The sequence below is a fragment of the Neolamprologus brichardi genome, chromosome 12 (genome assembly GCF_056152115.1).
Source record: "Neolamprologus brichardi isolate AB-2024 chromosome 12, ASM5615211v1, whole genome shotgun sequence".
NCBI classification, from domain to species: domain Eukaryota; kingdom Metazoa; phylum Chordata; class Actinopteri; order Cichliformes; family Cichlidae; genus Neolamprologus; species Neolamprologus brichardi.
Window position 1 is genome coordinate 19,941,329 of NC_142115.1, and position 20,044 is coordinate 19,961,372.

General features: G+C 40.5%; 1 protein-coding gene across 2 annotated transcripts; it reads right to left on the reverse strand.

The window, feature by feature from the left end:
- Nucleotides 1–5,190: 5,190 nt before the first annotated feature.
- trpv4 (transient receptor potential cation channel, subfamily V, member 4) lies at nucleotides 5,191–18,584 on the reverse strand. 2 transcript variants are annotated; one of them, XM_006784231.3, is made up of 17 exons: nucleotides 18,351–18,584; nucleotides 17,018–17,098; nucleotides 15,844–16,292; nucleotides 15,100–15,275; nucleotides 14,306–14,458; nucleotides 13,693–13,833; nucleotides 11,967–12,265; nucleotides 11,699–11,878; nucleotides 11,324–11,482; nucleotides 10,580–10,672; nucleotides 10,369–10,442; nucleotides 9,840–10,005; nucleotides 9,687–9,753; nucleotides 9,116–9,420; nucleotides 6,852–6,979; nucleotides 6,637–6,758; nucleotides 5,191–6,532 (listed from the first exon to the last, which is right to left on the reverse strand). In XM_006784231.3, exons 2-17 carry the CDS (start codon nucleotides 17,024–17,026, stop codon nucleotides 6,432–6,434), a joined length of 2,622 nt encoding a protein of 873 aa, XP_006784294.2. In that variant the 5' UTR covers nucleotides 17,027–17,098; nucleotides 18,351–18,584; the 3' UTR covers nucleotides 5,191–6,431. The 2 variants fall into 2 exon arrangements, with proteins under 2 accessions (XP_006784294.2, XP_087705232.1); XM_087849106.1 differs by lacking the exon at nucleotides 18,351–18,584 and having other exon boundaries at nucleotides 17,018–17,125.
- Between the last annotated feature and the right edge of the window lie 1,460 nt (nucleotides 18,585–20,044).

Sequence of the window (20,044 nt, forward strand, 5' to 3'; positions counted from 1 at the left end):
GGCCATTCCTCTCCATTTGGCTCCTACCTAGCAAGAAAATACCTTAATCAATAGTTCAGATGGTTCTGAGGAGGCTTGTATAGTTAATCCACCAGCCTTATTGCTGTATTGCACAATACCATTAAAAGATTTTTCTGTGTTTTGTCACAAACGTTGAGCACACTGCTGTCTCTTTAGTGCTGTCTGATAGAACTGGATGGGTCACATGTGAGCGCCGTAGAATTTAAATTTTGTTTTCAGCACCTGTTAAATGCACCGCAAGGTAAAAGATCAGCACAGATGAAGAAATAAATCAGGATCTTTATCCCAAAAGGCACAGCCTCGGAGCCCTTTTCTGAAAGGCAATGCAGCGGGGCATAATTCCAAGAGCGTTTTTATTTCTTCAGCGCCACAAGTATGTATGTTCAGCTGAGAAAGCTTATGGCCTCCAAATATTCATCTTGTTTACGCTGTGGGGATATTGCTGTATCCAATCAAAACTCAAAAGTCTGGGGATTTTGCTTATTTTCTTCCTGATTCCTTTCACTGTTTGTGAGGCTCTCCGAATGTTCCTGTGGACAAACAGGGCTGTTTTTCCCGAACGATCTCAAATGCACCAACGCTGCCAAAGTCTGAGGGTGCCGCAACCTTGAGAAAATAATATATATGGAAATGGGAAATCTATAAAGCATCTCTCTTATTGTTCTCCCTGCAGTGTTGTATTTATGTTTAAAAATGATTTTGTCTCCTCAGGATGAAAATATGTAAAGAATATCTTCCTTTTTTCTTTTTTGGAAAAATTATAATATATGAGACTCAGATTTTGAACTAAGAAGTCTGAATATTTAAAAAAAAAAAGAAAAAAAGAAAAAAAGCTGTAAAATCCTTTAGTCGTGGGGTTTTCAACTTTTGAATGTGCCTACAGCCAAGCATCCCAGTGATTGCTTACCCTCTCCAGTTCTGCAATCTCCCCCTAATCTCCCCACAACCATCATCTTCAATTTGCTGAAACTGCCACTGTCCCTCCTCCATCCCAACGATCACAGTAGATATTTTGTCTGTTCTCCCTGCTTTTTGTCAATCTCAGGACTGAAATTTCTTTATTTCAAATGTAGATGGTTGGTTTTCTTTTGACCTCTCGTCTCTTATGTATTATTGTTTGACATAAGTAAATAAAGCAGATGACTTCTATGTCTGTCCTGTTATCCGCATTACTCCTTACTTTCTTTCCTTCTTTCTTAAACAATTTTTAAAATCCCTGAAGAAGACCTTCCTGTAATGAAGATAAGCATATTAGTCTTAGGATTCACTTTCTGCATCACCGCCATATGCCGCGGCGACAATCCTTTTCACCTTTACAGCAGTCTATTGCAGCATCAGTAAGGCCTCGCAGTTCATGACGCATGTGTGGTTTGTGCTTTTGTTGCCAGGCAAGCTTTGGGACACAAAGGAAACAGTAATTTAATAATGTGGAATTGCCTGATTTTTTTTTCTTATTGTTTTGCTCTCAAGCAGAGACAAATGCAGGCTAAGTCACAGTATACACAAATTTTCAAAGTGAAAGCATCTCCTTTGATGGTTGGACACACAAGCTGCGGCATAATGAAAGAACAGACCTATAAAGTAACCACTGAAAAATTCCCTCCAGTTAAAACACCAAAAGCCATTTACACTTGTTTTTTTCACTATATTTAACTCCATCGCTTATATTATATAACAGTCTAATATCAACTCATCTATAGGATTTGTGTGTTGACAATTTTCCAGCACTCGAAGTAACTCAGCATACACTTAATCTAAATGTTGAACAACATAGGTACCTTCAACACCTCAATATTGACACTCTTCTTCTCTTTTCTCTCCTCACTGCCAGCCTCTCCACCCACCTAAAACATCAGATAAGTCGTAGACTGATGAGCCAGCTGCCTCCACCAGAGCGTGTGGTAGTGGGAGACTGCACACTGATTTCATACACGCTCGCTCAGATAGAAAAAGAGCTCTGTGGAGCAGAAATGCTTCTCTTATTAGCAAAACTCATTCACCTGCACGCCACATTGAGTCCCTGGCAATTTCACAATAAATCATGTGAGATGCCTGTGGAGGCCGGGCAGCCGGCTGAAACTCTGCCATGGCCATGCCCTCGCCTGTCAGTTTAGACACTCTGAATCATTTCGGGTTCAGCGGCCTCGTTTCATCTTAGATGAACTGAAAGGTCATCTCACACGCCGCCTAACCAGTATGTTCCTGGCTCCTCCTCTTCATCGCCCGGTGCTTCAAGTGATTGCTCGCTACGTTTAGAAGCACCCCACTGCGGTGAAATATTTCACTGGGGATCATGGAAGAAATTATTTCGAAAAGACAATTAGCACTGGCTGAATACAGCAGAAAATGTGCTCCTGGAGTTATCTCTCAGGTCTGAGCCTGACATAATCTTCCCTTGTAGAGCATTCAGTAACGATTTATCACCTCTTTTGCAATGAAAGTTGGAGAAATGATTAGTGGGAGTGTCACCAATATGAGCTTTCTTCTCTGTGCTGGTCTGCTGGACCTCAGGCAGACAATTAATGTTGTACTTTAAGTCATCAGACAGTCTGGGCTGTTGTTTGGTGATTAAAGAATGAGCTGGCCCAAGTCCAGTTCAGTATCCACTCATCAGCCTGAACACCTTAAAGCTTAACTGGCCAGACAATAGCGGAACAATTTGTTCTGCCAGTATCTAAGGTGGTTAGTTTACTTTAAACTTTGCTGAGACTGGCAACTTTTCCTTTTGTGTGGTTACTAAATGAAGAGCAGTTACGACATGATCCTTCTTGGCTGTCACTTGGTTTGTTGAGACACATTTGTGGCAGCAAGCATGCACATGCTGCAAGGGAGTGAGCCATTTTGTTAACAGTTCACACTTCCTGTGTAAGTGTGCGGTTCTAGAGTTGCTGACAGTGACACTCGCAGGACCGAGTCCTGCCCTACTTAACAGGCTACAGAGAGGAGGGAAGGCCAAGTTGTCAGCAGCGCTAGGTGCTCACTGCTTAGATAAACCTGGAGGATTAGTGGCCCAGTTAAAGTTGGGGCAAAGAGGATTAGCCTCTTCTCTGAGGTGGCGAGAGATTCCCTGTGTCCTTCAGCGCTGCTGGCCTCAGTGAGCGAGGAGAGAGAGGAGAAGGACAAGAGGTGTCCAGTCAGGCTTCGGTTATCATTAGTGAGAATTGCCATTCCGGCTCCTCTTTAAATAGGGAAAGGTGAGGTGTAACGATGAAATGTGAAAGGCAATGAACCACTCCATAAATTGTTGCCAGCTTGTGCTTTCATTAGGAAGGCAAAAGCCCATAATCACTGGCCAGGTGTTTCCAAGGGCATCAATAAGACCTGAGGTCCAGTGGGAAAATAGATTTCATTGGCGAACCGCATTCTGTTCACTTTACCATATGTTTTTAGAACAGTTAGCCCTCACAATTGATTATTTACAGCTATAATTAAAATATACTATATATAGATGCCCTAGAGTCACAACGGTAGACATGGCTAACACTCTGTCAACTGGAATCTCAACTTGCAACAGCGGTAGAGGAATTTAGAGCTCTGCAGCCATCAGCAGGCCAGAGAAGGAACTGCAAGTGATGCAGATGAGGATTGCAGAGGTCAGGAATACTGCATGAGTTTATGAAAATTAAGGTTAATTTTGACTTTTGTATACATTATTTGTCATTTTAAAACACTTTAGATAATGCAGATCTTAGATTGTAGAATTGTATTTTTTTCATGGAAAGAAAGGGAATATTCTTTATAACTATTATGATAATAGCCTAACTACATACGCTCACTGGCCACTTTGTTAGGTACATATGTTCAATTGCTTATTAATGCAAATCAGTCAGTCACCTCACTGCATTTAGACGTGCAGACATGGTCAGGATGACCCGCTGAAGTTCAAACTGGGCATCTGAATGGGGAAGAAAGGTGCTTTAAGTGACTTTGAACATTGCATGGTTGTTGGTACCAGGCGGGCTGGTCTGAGTATTTCAGAAACTGCTGATCCACCGGGATTAACCCACACAACCGTCTCTGGAGTTTAGAGAGAATGGAAAGAGAAAAAAGAAAATATCCACTGAGTGGCAGTTCTTTGGGTGAAAATGCCTTTTTGAAGTCAGAGATCAGAGGAGGCCAAACTGCTTCCTGCTGATAGCAAGGCAACACTATCTCAAATAACCACTCATTACAACCAAGCTATGCAGAATACCATCTCTGAATGTGCAACACGTCAAACCTTGACGCAGATGGGCTACAGCAGCAAAAGACCGCATTCTGTGCCACTCCTGTCAGCTTAAGAACAGGAAACCAAGGCTACAATTTGCACAGGCTCACCAAAATTGGACAAAAGAAGATTGCAAAAACAGATGAGTCTGAATTTATGCAGCAACCTTTGAATAGTAGGATAAGAGTTTACCATAAACAGCATGAACGCGTGGCTCCATCCTGCCTTGTATCAATGGTTCATGCTGATGCTGGTGGTGTAATGGGGTGGGGATATATTCTTGGCATGCTTTGAACTCCTTATCATTGTTCAAACCTCACAATTTACCTTGGTATTGTTGCTGACCATCTGTATCCCTCTATGACCAAAGTGTACCCATCTTCTAATGGTTGCTTCGGGCGAGATAACGCACCATGTCATGAAGTTCAAATCATTTCAAACTGGTTTCTTGAGGATTAAAATGAGCTCACTATGCTACTGACTGCCTCCACAGTCACCAGATCTCAATCTAATAGAGAACCTTTGGGAGATTTGCATCATGGATGTGCGGCTGGCAAATCTGCAGCAGCTGTGTGATGCTATCATATCAACATGGACCAAAATCTCTGAAGATTACCTTGTTGAAACTGCGCATTACAAATTAAGGCAGTTCTGAAGACATAAGAGGTCCAATCAGGTACTGGCAAGGTATAACTAATAAAGTGGCTAGGGACTAGTATTAAATGCAAACTAAACAATAGAAGTCATAAACTGATAGCAATTATTGACACAGAAGAAAAGGAATCCTTTCAGCATTTCCTCGGATGGATTAAACCACATTAGACCGTCGTCTCACTCACTGTTGTCTAACGTCAGGTTTTATTTACCTTTGGGAGTAAAATAGCAACGTGGTTTTTTAATCATTCAAAACCTAACTGGAAAGTATTTTCTGTAGAAAAAGCACCCAAAAGACAAAAAACATATAAAATACAGTCAGTGTTTACTGTTCTGTGCAGCAACGTACAAACAGTATAAAAATGAACAGTCATAGATTGGAAATGTAAACATAATATGTGACTTTTAACAGTAATGAATAAGTGAAAATGAAATGTACAGCCCATCAGCTGTTGTGTAATGCAGTAGCACAAACAAGCAGTGTTTTTAAAAACAAGCTATATAGGGCAAGGAGCCAATTGCAATGAAAACACTGCAGCAAATAAGGGGAAGTACATAATGGAGGGACTGAGAGTTGATTATGCAAATACCCCAGCTGCAAAAGAACACGGAAAGCTATTGTTTTCCATTTGCATACTTGCTTGACAACTATAACCTGCTCATCATGCCCACCATGGTCAGAATAATGTCTCTGTATACGTGCAATAATGTAAATAGTTTCAGTCCTAAGCTGGAATTCCTAGCCTGAGATTGTCAAACTTTGGAAACTATTTAATTAATATCATATAAAAATGGAAAGAAATAGACTTTCTATAATAGATGTGTCCTCTTTGCAGATACTGCTCCCCTACACTTTAGAAAATGAACATTTAAATCAGCATGTGGAGCGTAATTAAGAACACACGGGGGAGGACTTTGCAAAACACAAAGTAAGAAAATTAAAAGTGAAAAAGTTCTATTCTATAAGTCTATAAATATTTATTGATATGTTTTCATAAAGAAGTATCTCTTATTGTAAATATAGGTGCTAAGTTTTATTACTAGCACAAAAAATGCAATAAAATTGTAATTATGCTTCTGCTAGCCTGCTACGATTGTGTTTTTGAGAGTATATGGCACTGTAAATGCTGAAATATTCTCGCTTTCTTATATCCCTGAGTATTCCGACACTAATGTCTGAAAAGTGGAGGTACAGTACATTTTTGTGAGATTTTCCATTCTTATGTGACAAGTACAAAACAAATTACAGCTCCCTGCTTACAAAACACATTTTTTGTTATCCTTTTTTGGTCTCAGGGTTAGTTTCTAACAGCATTTAATGTCTTTAACTCGGCAATTCTTTATCCAGTGTCTCTGCATGTCGTCTGTCCTGTTACACAGAGTGTGCTGCTTTTATATTCGCGACAGCTTTTCTGAACAAAAGGCACAGGAGACGCGTGCAAATTAGTACACTTATTGGCCAAATCGTTCCCTGCAGAGTGATTTCACTGATGCTGATGGCTTTCTGCTGTCTCCTCATCACAAGGACAGCACTCATCATCTGCAGGAATCAGTGCCTGGGTGACAGCGGCTCCATCTCTACCGCGAGATCATGAGACTGAGAACCTTTGCTCAACTCCACCGCCCGCGGGACCACTGTGGACCAGCGATCTAAGGTCGATAACAAGGAAGATTAAATGAGTGTGTGGTCCAGATAAGTGTACATTGTATCTGTCTGTTTATTTAACCACAAGAATGCAACGAGAATCTCTCACCTCTCCTCAAAGCTCTAACGCCCTGCTGCAACCCGTTGGCTTGGATGGTATCACTCTTTCCCGGATCCTCGTTAATTATCGCCAGGTTCTGATTCCAGTGACACCAGTTAACCTCGTCCACCCTGATTACACAAAAGGACCCCATTAGCAATGAGATTTCTTAGATGTATCGCCGGCGCTGTTGGGTGGCACAGATTACGAATCAGACAGATCACCTGAAACACCAGCGCCGATCAGGTGTGCCATCATAGTTCTTCCCCACCGTCACCATCTCTCCAACTCGAAAAGACTTGCGAAGACAGACCGGGAACGAGCGCTCGATGTCCAAGATAGTCGTTGCCCACTGGGGGTACAAATTATGAAAAATATTTGAAGTAAACAGAAACTATCATAACAAAGCAGATTTTGAAATTCAGCAGTAAAGGTGTAACCACAAGGGCAGCTTAATTACTGGTGGTTGTAAATTAGGGAAATATAACACAACATTTTGTCAGTGCTCTTTTACAGTTAAATACTCACAGATTTGGAGCACTTTGCCACCAAAAATAACAACATGAACTGATCTCATAAGTTTTAAAGTAAAGGCAAAATTATAGCCTAAAAAAAGTACATTTGGGATCCCAGAAATGGGTCTTCTATCACTCGTAATTGTTCTTAAATGTTGGATTTACTTGTAGTAGATGCTGTTTGTTATTATTATCAACATTATTATTATTTGCTGCTTTTTGAGTTATATTTGTATTGACATATGTGTCTAATCAGGGACAAGGTCTGCAAATTAGCGAACTCCTACATCAGCTGCATTTTTGTTTAAAGCAATGTTAATATCTATTGTCCCTGTTTTATGTATAAATAAATAAATAAATAAATATCAAGAAGTTCTTGATAGTTTGCCATAAAGAAAATGTAACATATTATTATCATTATGTCTAGAGAATGAATCTCTGGCAACTATATGCTTCACAAACTGAAGATTTCCACAGGATGAACTGCAGCCTGATCTCACTGACACGTTTGAGGGATGCTGCAGCCCTCTTAATCACAACATACTCATATTCTGAACTCTGTCATCTATTTGACTTCACCAGTGTATGCCCATGCTACCGTGTCGTTTTATCCGTTTGTGCTGTTGGCATACTGATATGTTTAATCACAACGAGGAAAGTAACCAAATACAGGTGGCAGGTGTTCATACACTAAACATGGGTCATTTTAGGCCGTTGTTAGGTGGTTGTTATGCATGTATAATTCAACTTCTCTGGATATGAATGAGACGTTACTGTGTGAATTTAATACGATTCAGTGCTTTCATCAAGTGTTGTAGGTACATTAAAGCCAAAAAAACAGGTGTGAGCTTGTTGCTAGGTGGTTGCCAGGTAAAGTGATAGTGTAATAATATATCACACATAATTCAACTTTTCTGGATTTAAATATGACGTTAGTTTGGTGAAATTAAAAATGATACAATGGTCATATAAGATGTTATAGGTGCCTAAATGCTAAAACAGGTTATTTTATCATCATCATCATCATCTTTATTTATAAAGCACTTTAACAACAACCACAGCTGACACAAAGTGCTGTACTAAATAACTAAATAATACAATTACATAAGATAAAAATAAAAGCCAAAAAAAAGAGAAAAAAAAGTAAAATATTTAATTAGTTAGTTAATAAACGGTTTAATTAAAAAAATAAAAAAAACCTAAGTCTCACTACGGTCAAAAGCCAAAGAATAAAAATGGGTTTTAAGACATGTTTTAAAAGTGGACAGTGAAGGGACCTCTCTAATGTGCAAGGGCAAGTTTTTCCATAATTTAGGAGCAACAATAGAAAAGGCTCTGCCCCCTCTGAGCTTCCTCCTGGATCTCAGTACTTTGTTTTATGTTCTCTTTTATAAGTTCCTGTTATGAGTTGTGCTGCGGGATTTTGAACCAGCTGCAGATGTGAGAGCAACGACTGACTGACCCCTACATAAAGTGAGCTACAGTAGTCCAAACAGAAAGAAATAAAAAAACAGGGGGAAAAAAAAGCATTTTAGTCTGTTGCTAGGCAGATACTAGGCAACATGATGCTGTGCTAATAGCTGAGTTAGATAAGAACCTTCAGGGGCCTAAGATGCACCTGTGCTCAAGTCTGGTTGATCATGTAGGAGGAGCGGGCAGACAAAATAAAAAAAAACAAAGACACAGACAGAGGTGCTTTGTATTACAGTAAGTTATGGTTCTATAAATAATCATCATACTCTTTAAAATAAAACTTGTCAGTAGACACTGAGACCACAAATGTGTTAGGAAAGTCAAAAATCAAGTGTGCAGGAAGTTTATTTTCTCATTGGCTTCTATGTAATCAAACTCGTTTATGCTAGCAGAAGCGTCGCCCCCTGCTGGCAATTATAAGGCTTTAATTTCTTTTCCATTTAAATTATATGTTTAAATGAGCCTCGTTTTTCGTCGGCTTCCACAAACAACTGACTCACCTGAAGCTTCCAGATTTTTTTGCTCTCCTTGGAGACCTGACCCACTGTCTCCCCCATCAAAGCGATCAACATGTTGAGTAGCAGCACGAAGGTGAGAATGATGTAAGTAACTAACAGGATGAGAAAGACGACTGGATCCTGTGCACTGTAGATCATGTCCAGGTCTCCCATCCCAATGGTGAGCTTGAAGAGGTCCAGAAGGAAAGTGCTGAAAGTGTTATTGTCCCTGCATGTAGGGTAGGTTGTTTGGTCGGTTGGGCAACTACCGTTACACACTGGGCACACTGTCAGCAGAGATACCAAGGCTGTGGGATGGAAACAAAAGGCAGGTTGGCTAAGAGTCTGTGAGCACTTGCATGAACATTCACCTTCATTCAGTCTGATTATTATAAATATGATGCTACAGCCAGCAGAATGTGTGATTATCATAAGGATTGAAAGCAGTTACTAAAAGTGTGACGATTGTATAATTTTTTTCAAGGTGCTGTTGTCTTTCTTTAGAGCCAGCGCCAGTGGCCTCATTAGACAAACATAAAAACAGGTAACAGATGCAAACCCCCCGGTAGCTTACCTGATGCAAAACCGATCATGAAGAGTACATACACCAGCAGAAACCTGAAAAGGTCCTTGATAAGAATCTAAGAAGAAAACAAATGTTAAGACACACACAAGCCTTTGGATTTCTTGCATTTTTTTAATTAGCTGTCCATTTTCACAGTCTAACCTTTTGTATCATGATGCTGTAGGTGCCCGTGAGCTTCAGGCCCCTGGTGAAGTAAAGTGTGTTCATCCAGCCCAGGGCGAGTGCAAACACCATGACAGAGACGTAGGCCTTAATGCCAGACAGGTAGAGAGCAGCTGTGACTATAATCAATACAGAGTAGATGAAGCTAGAGAGGACAGAGAATAACTTTGTCAGTAAACCAGTACCACTGGTGAATTGTGTAATACTGAAGTAGGGAGGATGGCAGGAAGATACGACTGCTGGCATTTGGCATTTTAACAGAATGTATACATCACGGCTAATGATCTAAATCAACACAGTTCAGAGAGGATGCTCGACATCCTCTGCTCTGTGTTTGGATCATGGGTTTAATTAAAGATTCAAAATATAAAACATGCCAGCGAGGAGGCTGACAAATTAATTAGATGACTCAATTAAAAGGATGCGAAATTTGCCTCGGGTAAAAGCCAGCAAACGATATAGCGGAGGTGAGGATCAGAGCCTGCGAGTACAGAGGATGGAGACTTACTACAGCAGTTGAAAGGATCCATCAATAAATAAAGACTTCACCCCAGGGCACTTTTTCAGGAAGAGGTCCTTAATCTACAAAAACAAAAAAAAGTGAGAGAAACATTTCCACAGTGACAACAACACTGCTGAACAGGCTAAAAGAGACTGGGAGAAAGCAGCAACCAAGCGATGGTCAGAATACAACAAGAGGTCGGACGGCACACACTAACATTTGAGAGGAAGAAGAAGATTCCTGAAGCCAGTGTGACAATCTCCCCGGCCATCCGCCAGTAGTCAGACGATGTGGTACGTGGGTATGGAGGCTGGAAGGAAGAACATCTGATCATCTTAGCAAAACACACACGAAAAGCATCATATGCAGAATGTTTATAAGGAAAAAAGTGACTATGACCAAACGGTAAATTAAAGGATTAGTTTATCATTTTGGAGGCCTATGTGTCTTCACTTCCTCGCTGAGAGTTGGATGAGAAGATTGCTATCAATCTTATATCTATCAGAATAAACCCCAAGCCTGCAGCTTTTATCTTAGTTTAGTATTAGCATGTAATCCCCCGTAAGATGTCAATTTGTCACATTTTACTCTGGAGTTTCACATTTCAAAGTTTGGATAGAGGTATGCTCACTGTTTCCCTCCTGCTTATGCTAAACAAAGATAACTGTCAGCTGCCTGTAGCTTAATATTTATTGTAAAGATATGAGAATGCCATCAATCTCCTTATCTGCCTCTTGGCAGGGAAGCAGATCCCCCGCACCCCGAAAAAAGTAAATATTCTTATAATATAGAGCACTGAACGTCCTGTTAGTGCAGAACTGGAACAAATATGGAACATAAAATTGCTGCAATAGCAGAGGATGCATTGTATTTTATACATGAGACAGAACATAAAATTAAATCCCTGCAATGATAAATGAAAATATTCAAGTGGTGTCTTGAAAAGTCATTTCACACCTACCTTTCCATCTGTTGGTTGGTAATAAGCCACCAGAGTGAATATGATCATGGTGATGAGGTAGGAGAACACACTGATGTAAAAAGTGACAGCAGCAAACCTTTTCCATTTGGCCCTCAACAGCTCATTGATGGGCTCCACTGCCAGCATCTCATGGCGGTTCTGACAACAGAGGACCAAAAACATGATGCTAATAGATGTGATGAAAACATAAAAATATAAATAAATCCTGATATTTGTACATGTACACAATGTGCCATGTTTCCCGTGTATTTTTTTATGCTTAGTTTAGATGTTTTAATAATCAAACGGTGGGCTCAAAAACCTTAATTTCAAGTTTTGAAAGAAAAAAACTAAGAAAATACTGTCTTTGTTTACCTCATTGTGACTGGTGTAGACAAGGATTTCCAGCACAGATGGCTCCTCGCCACATGTATCCAGTGAAGAGAGATCATAGAGGGAGGAGTACACCGGACCATAGGCCCAGTCCTTAAACTTACGGGACAGATGACGAACTTCCTCGTCTTTGATCTCACGTCGGATAATGTGTTGAAAAATCTGGGGGAACATGAACAAGGTGGCCTAAGCATCTTTGGTCTGCACTTTCTATAATAAGTGAAAATGATGCTTAAAACATTTTATCTACCCCTATCTTGCCCAATCTGGCAGCCATCATGAGAGGCGACATGCCATCATTGTTCGGCACTGTCTCCAGGTTGCAGTCTGGGTAAAGCTTGGCAGTCTTGATTAGCAGCAGGTCGTACATCTTTGTGAGGAAACGCGTGTTGTCTTTGGTGTTGTCTGCAATGTGCACCAGCGCGTGCAGCACCGTGTTTCCACGTGAATCCTGGCGTCGCAGGTCAGCTTTCTTGTGCGGATTCTCCGTCAGGTAGTGCACTATGTCAGGCTGGTTCGTGCAGGCAGCCAGAGAGAGAGGCAGCTCACCTGGGCAAACAGACAGAGAGTGTGTGTGCGTTCACTTAATTCTGAAATCACAGGAGATTATTAGGAAAGCTGCATTTCAGATTAAAAATAAGCAAACCAACAGGAGGGTTAATTAGGAACTGTAGCTGGTGTCTGTATGTCCCTGCAAAGCATACAAAACATGGATCAAAGATCTGACTTAAATCCCCCCTATGAAAACAGCACAATTAGCAGTTGTTTGAGGGAGGGGCGCAATGGGGCCAGAGTGCCAAAAGCAGCTGCTGAAAATGAGCCGTTGCCATGGGTGACAGATTACTTTGTCACCCCGCATAGAAACGCTCTTCTTCATGGATTTGCACGGGTGCATGCAGAGTGTTAGCGTGAGTCTAAATCCCATTAGCCATCAGCCCTGCCAGGTTCCTGTACACCTCACTGCAAAGCTCCGCAGCAAATTACTCACACTGTGCCCGGACACGCTGGGATTTGGGAATGACAGCCATGCTAAGTGCAAATAGAAATCATCCCCTGTTTGATGAGTAAGGAGTGTGATGCTCGATTGTGACCATACAGACAATTTTTAAATTTGGTTTGGGTAAAATATACAATAAACATTTTTAATAAAATTAAAAATAGAGCCCATAATGTAGCAAATCTACTTTTCTTTTGACGTTTTAGGAGAAAAACAATGTGCATCATTTATATTGTTCGATTGCAATTAAAAATTATAACATGTATATAAAGACATTTTTTTCTGGGTACTTCACACAGCTGATGTCAAACCTGTTATATACTGTCCCTTAGTAAAATCTGAACATTACCCAGCAGAGGGCAGTGTTGGGTTTACTTTGCCGGCTCTGATGTTACTACTACTACTATTGCTGTTACCAGGTCAATGAGGTGCTTTGTACCAGCAGAGGATGTTTACATTTCTCAAATGCAGGACACAGACACCTTTCACTGGATGCAGTCCTTGAACAGCTGACATAAGGCTCGTCTTTTCATGTGTTTTCAGAGCGTCACTAATAAAAGTTCCTCAATATGTCAAAAGAATCTGGGTAGAAGTAAAGGTGGAGCTCACCACTGGACCACAGCAGTACCCTGAGTGTATTGGCTCTGCCAAAATGTCACTTCATTTCTCCATGGAAACAGCTGTTTATTTGCCAGAAAAATACTCCCTGCGTTAACTACTTGATCTTGGCAGCTCCTGCGTTGCGCTGATGTGAATTCTGCATTGTAAAAAAGCTGAATAACCGCTTATGAGCAAAGCAGTGAGAGTGGAAATTGAAAATGTGACCGGTGAAGTCATACAAATCTCAAACAAACCACCCAATTATATAAAGATTATATGCATTTCCAGGACTCTGTATGTGTGGCTGACTGGGAATAGGTGTGCTAAAAGTAGAAAAACAGAAGCACATAAGTTTTTATGTGCTTACAAAGGTCTTTACCAAAGTAGAAGTAACCACCCTCGTCTTTGGGCTGGAAGAAGCGTCCCCTCGCCTGGGCATGAACGTCAGCTCCCTTTTCCACCAGCAGCTTCACATACTGCTTACAGCGTCGTTCGATGGCAATGTGGAGCGCTGTCTGGCCTGAGAACGCCACCGAACCCAGCAGAAGAAATATTACGTTATGTCATACCACTGCTTTGTGGTAATTAAATCAATTTGGAGTAAGGGTTGGGTTTGTGGACAGGTTTTCAGGAGCTCAAAGTTTTAGTAACTGTCTTCTACAATAATTCCCAAAAGTGCAAAAAGGAGTAAAAGCTCAGAGGTTACACTGAGTGACCTAACAACTCATACACAGCTAACAGTGTAAGGAGTGAAAGCCAAACAAATGGTGTTTGGACTGTAAACAGTTGTTGTTTTCTTCACCATTTCTCCAATTCAGGGTTCCAAGACATTGCAAACATATTAACTATAAACACATTTTCCCCTGCCAGCTGTAACTCAGGGCAAGAAGAAGGGACAGCAGCCCTATATACTAACTGTAAAATCACATTAATTTAAAGCACAAATGCATTTTCTGCAACTGCATGTGGTCATTTTGGGATTATTTTCATACCTCTGTAGTAGACGTCCCTGAAAGGCGTATTTATGAACTCTCTGAGACTCCCATTCTTCTCTGCTATGTTCACCAGCACTGGGATGGTGTTGTTCTGACGGCCATAAAGGTTCATCAAAGCTTTTGGCAGACATGTCTTACCTGTGTATGGCTCTGGTAGAAAGAAAAAAGTTCACCAGAAAGAAAAAGAAAAGACTTTAATCCAAAAATATTTTGTTTAGAAAGGGATTTTATTTCTTTATTTAATCTAATCTAAGTGTGATACAAAAGCTTCCAATACCCCTTTAGGCCTCCACCATCCAAGGCTACCCCAATCCTATCAGATGTACTGTAGTACACCCCAGAACATGTACACGATAAATTAGCCCAAGTTTTGGGAATTGCTGGAAATAAATCAGTATTTGGGATTTACAGTAACAGGCTGTTAAAGACAGGGGTCAAACAAGCCCTTTTAAACAAGCTATTATGAGATTCTGAGCCTAAAAATAAAGCACTATTTAAACTCTCTAACAGAGGCCATAGTTTGCTGTGATTTCTCTCTGCTGCCTGACATAAAGCTCCTCAGACACACACAGGAAGCTTTGCACTGGGTCAGACAAAGACTAACGTCATTCCACCTTTTCCTCTTAATATTGTCGGAGTCAGAACCAGATAGAGACAGGGAGAGGCGAGGAAGTGCAAAAAGTCAAAGGAGCCAGAGGACAAAGCTGAGCGCAGAGCTGACAAAACGTTAAAAAAAAAAACATTAGAAAGAGTAGGAAACAAATATGAATCACCTGCATCTTAAAACGTACCTCTGAATTCCTCATCGGTTAACCTCTTGTTGTTGCTTTGCAGGTACTCCAACAGGCCCTCGAGTTCCGCGGGGTCTCCACGTGACACACAGTCGAAGAGAAGCCAGCGGTTGAATACTTTCACGACTTTTGGAGGATCAGAGCTCTGGCTCTCGTCACAGGATGCCTCTGTTTTACTGAGATGACACAGAAACAGGATTTACGTTGCGTTACATGTTCCAACTGAACTGACGATCCAACAAGAGCAGGAACTCCCTGTGAACCAGTGAATTTTTAATAATATTTCACTGATAGAACATTAAGATTTTTTTTTTACTTACAAACTATATAAACAATCAAACGGCCTTCACTGCTCCAATAAATAGACCTCTGTGCGTATGGGGCAGGTAGGGCAGCCAGGAACAGACAGCAACCTTAATATTACCTCAGCGGCTGCAGGGGAAACAACAACATGCTCTCTGTTGGCTTTTAGGGACTGTGCTTCACACACAGTGCGTCTCTATGTGTTCAAACTGCACCACTTCATGTGGCACACCTCTGTCTGCAGAGTGGCCAATGTGGGAGGATTTTGTTTTTTAATGACAAAACTTTTCCAAACTAGCCCTTTTGTCCACGGATAAAAATCCAGTATATTTTAACGACAGAAAGGTAAACGCCTAAGGCGAGATGTTTGAATCTTTTTCCATGTTTCCTGGAAGCACACAAGTGCTGCAGTTTGAGAACAGCTTAGATCTTTTCTCTCACCCTCTTGGGATCTTCTTTCTGCGTCTTTTCTGGTTGCTTGAGCTTCCGTAGGTGCCATAGTCAAAGAGTGAGTCCATGGGTGCTTTCTTGGGAGCAGGAACCACATTTGACTCATATATGGTGGATTCCAGGAGGTCCATTGGGTTGGATATGCCCTTCTTGAAAGCACCGTGGAACTTCATCCGTAGGTACTGTCTGCTGTCTGCAGGCTGGCCCGGCTGGGCCGGCTCCAGAATTGACTCCTGACTCGAGTCCTGAGTTGCTGGGGATCCATCCTGGCTCTCGAACAGGTTTGAGAGCTCAGATAAAGGGAAGGCTCCATCACCCTCAGGCTGAGCAGCCTCACTGTCTCCCAAATCCACCGAGAGAGTGTCTCTGGTTGGTTCAGAGCCGATGGTGTTGGCCTTGGGCAAGGCAAGGTGCCGCCTTTTGAAGATAGCAGATCGCCCCTGGAATACAAATGATAAAAATGTTGTGAGGAAGCAGCAGGTTCTTTAAATGTCACAAAGGTCTTGTTTAAAACAAAAAGATAAATATTAAATCTGTTTATTTATGTAGAAAAATAACTTTTCTAATATATTAATAAAGAAAGTGCCAGCTAGAATATTTGATAAGGATCTTTGGTCATTTCATTATTACTATTATTTTATTTCAAGCTCTTGCTTGCTATTACAAGAGAGAGAGCTGAGCTGTATTTAATTATAGTGGACCTGATCATTTTCTCAGGTCACATTAGGAAGGAGGATATAAGACACAAGCACAGTCTCCAGTGGTCACCACCGCCAAGTTGCTTGCTGAAGGGTAAAAGCCTTAGAAAGGCGTCAGTGACTCCCATTTATATGCTGTCTGTATGAAATGGTATTAGACATGCAATTTTAAAAAACAAGTTGGTAAAAATCCCAAGATCTGACTGATCAATACATTTATAAAAACCAGATTAAATACTTTATATGGCATTTCTGTGCAGGGTTAAACTGTAATATGCCAGTTTTATTTAACGCTGCACAGCAGTGCTTTTAACATTAGACAATATGATGAGCAAACTGCACTCAGCAACACATTATTCTGACTAAAGAGAAGATGTATTAAGACTGCAATTACCACAGTGGCACTTGAAATCCACATTTAAAGCGTAAAGTAGATTTAACATCATGCATTTAGGAGTGCTCTGTACCTCATTCATCCCTTTTATCACAATGATGTGCCAAATTCCTCTTCGGGGGGAAACTGGAAATGATGCTGAAGCATGTGGGCGCTGTGCAGAGCAAAGAAAAGTAAGCATCAAGTAAAACAGTGGCACAAGAGTACAGACGAAACATCGGTATGTCCCTAGTGATACAACAAGAGTGTCTGTGTTTAGAGGAGGGATGTATGGAAAACTTTAAAAAAGGAGCAATGCCAACATCAGTACGAGTCTTGACTCCCATTGGTCGGTTGAGCGTGTTTTCTCTAGAAGGCAGAATCACACCACCTTCCTGTTTAACACGGGACATTTACTAAATGAATGCTCTGAATGTTTTTCTATTACAGATGCATATATTATAGTATCTCTACGCAAAACACATGCACACACACAGTACAGCTGCAGCATACTCTCACACTTTGTGCAGCATGGACTTTAAAAAAAAAACAGGTCTTTCTGAATTTGCTCAAGACAGCCAACCAATCTAAGCCAAACTCTGCTGTAAAAGAAGCAATACAAACAATATAAACCTGGGGTCCCACTGAAGCAAGAGAAATGACTCACAGCCCCTTTTGACACACTGGATTATCATGCCTTTACACCTCAGTGGGCATTTGATGGTAAAAAGACAGGCATAACAAAAGGCTGCCCCTGATTATAAGAAGACTGAAACACTAAGAGCAAAGACTGCATTACTAAGGGTTTCTGGATCAGAGTGATAGGATGGGATCATAAAACATCAAGTTGACCCAAGGCTCATATTATCCATTAATGGGGTCGAGAAGTAGAAATTCACTTTTGAAAGTTTCTCACTGTGAGTGACACTGAGGGTCCCCTCAGGGATGTGGGATTTCCTGCTTTGCCAGAGCTAACGTGACATTATCCAGAGCCACAGAGCGTGACGACTGTGCCAAACGAGCGCAGGAAAGAAGAGCAAGCAAAAGAACAAGATTAGAATTATGATTTTGAGTAAGTCTTTAGTTGAAATAGATTTTAAGAGTTTGAAAGATAATAGCGTAAAAAAAATACAAACATCTCATTTATATTAATATTTATATTAATAAGTGAGAAAATAAAAGAACACGGGAAAGTGTTTTTATATTTTTAAAAGCACAAAAACGACGTTAAAAATAAATTATGATGAAAACTAATAAGAAGAATAATGAACATACAAATTCATATCACTTTTTCTACACTAAGGTATTATTTAAAAAAAAAAAGTTTGTGCGCAACTCTCATTAATTATTCAGCTAACACAGATACAGTAAAATATTTCTATTTCTTTAGCAGAAGAAGCCGTTAAAGAGTATGGTATATTCCTTACCTTCCTCTAACCAGTAAATCCAGTTTTCATTTTCTTAGAAATGTTTACAGTCTGCTCCGTAACTTTATCCCATAGAACGTTTGGACGTGTTTTCTCTGATCTACTGTGCGCTCCTTGAATGCATCTTCAGCTTTAATGCAACTCCAGGCATCCAGATGAAAGTGAATTAGCTAAAACAGTTGCCCTAAAGTCTCACAGAACAACGGCCGCTTTCACAAACTTTGGGTGGGACAAAGTGACCACATCCTTGCCTCAAAGCAGGAGCCAACACGGAAGTTTTGAGGTGAAGTACCACGTGTGGCCGCTAGGTGTTGACTCCAATGCCGCTCGAGGCTGACTTCAGTGAAGTCTCCGGATTTTTCCTGGAATTACAAAGACACCTGAGCACAATTTACATGCCATTACAAGCCACTATGGTGCACCAGGAATTTTCTCCTCTTCTTGTACCGCCATAAACAACAGTTCCGAGCTGACGTTATCTGTTTCCTTGCTTGTTTGTTTTTTGTCTACAGTACCTCTCATTCTGTCATCAACATTACTGTGCAAAAGTCATGAGTCATTCTTTATATTTTGGTTCCAGTGAGCAAAATTATAAAGAACGGAGCCAGAATTCATGTCATTTTTTAAAAGTAGTTTTGAGCAATAGTTCTCCAGGCTTTCTGAAAGTATTTTTAAAAAGATTCTTTGGACATTGGATGCTTTTTCAGTCCAGTCCTTGCACCTTATCATTTTCACAGGTATGCTTTTTCTTTGTTAAGCCACTTAACACTGACCTATGACCCTTCCATGCATAAAAAGACACCTAACTCAAGGGATCAACCAGTGTTTTGTTTGAAAGCTTAGGAAAGAAATTCTATCTTTAGTCTCTTTGTTAATAGCAGCCTGTCACAAAAACATATAATTTGTGCTGATTTACTCAGCTGAATCTACTGAAAATGTCAAGATAACACAGTTTGACAGGCACAAAATAGTATTTTTGCACTAACAAGGTGGTCTCAGTGAAAGGGTGGCTGTCAAGAAACCATTCTTATGGAAGGGAAAGAGAGAGAAAAAGGCTAAGGTATGCCAAATCATACAAGAACTGGACTGGTTATGGAGTACTGAATTTCAATGTGAAATTTTTGGTTCAAATCATCGTTGTCAGAATGTACAGAGGAGGTCAGGGGAGAGAGGTGCAACAGTGTCTACACCCATCTGTAAAACACACAAAAACTTGGTGCGTTTCAGGCCGGGATGTTGTAATCTTATCAAAACAAAGAAAGCAAAAAAATGCAGTCAGACTTTGATCCACCCTGCAAAACCATCTGGAAAGCATCTGATTGGCAACAGCTTCAATTTTCAGCATGTCAATGATGAAAAATGTAAATTTGATAGAATTGTGCAAAGTCTGTTTTTTGCCTTATATGCAGTATTTCCATGAATATTTGCACATGGTTCAATAAATCACTGCACTTGTTTTCTTTTGCACCACACTATTCTGGAATTTTCATTTTATTTTGAAGACATCTAATTTTATGCTAAACCAAAGCAGAGATTGAAAGTTAATTGTTAACCTGGTTTTCTGTGCCAAAAACACATGAATGCACTGCTGAAACAACATACCTTCACACAGCAGCAGTTTGTCAGATTCTGACACTCTATTCCACTCTTCAAACTCGCACAATGGAGCGGAGAAGAGTTTACTAAATTCCTAT

Excerpts from the sequence above, each read along its gene's own strand:
- trpv4 (XM_087849106.1), bottom strand. The coding sequence starts at position 17,125 with ATGCTTACTTTTCTTTGCTCTGCACAGCGCCCACATGCTTCAGCATCA. Across the intron at positions 10,673-11,323 it reads ACCAACCAACAGATGGAAAG|CCTCCATACCCACGTACCAC; the intron begins GTAGGTGTGAAA and ends TCTTCCTTCCAG. Across the intron at positions 9,754-9,839 it reads ACAGCATCATGATACAAAAG|ATTCTTATCAAGGACCTTTT; the intron begins GTTAGACTGTGA and ends TTTTCTTCTTAG.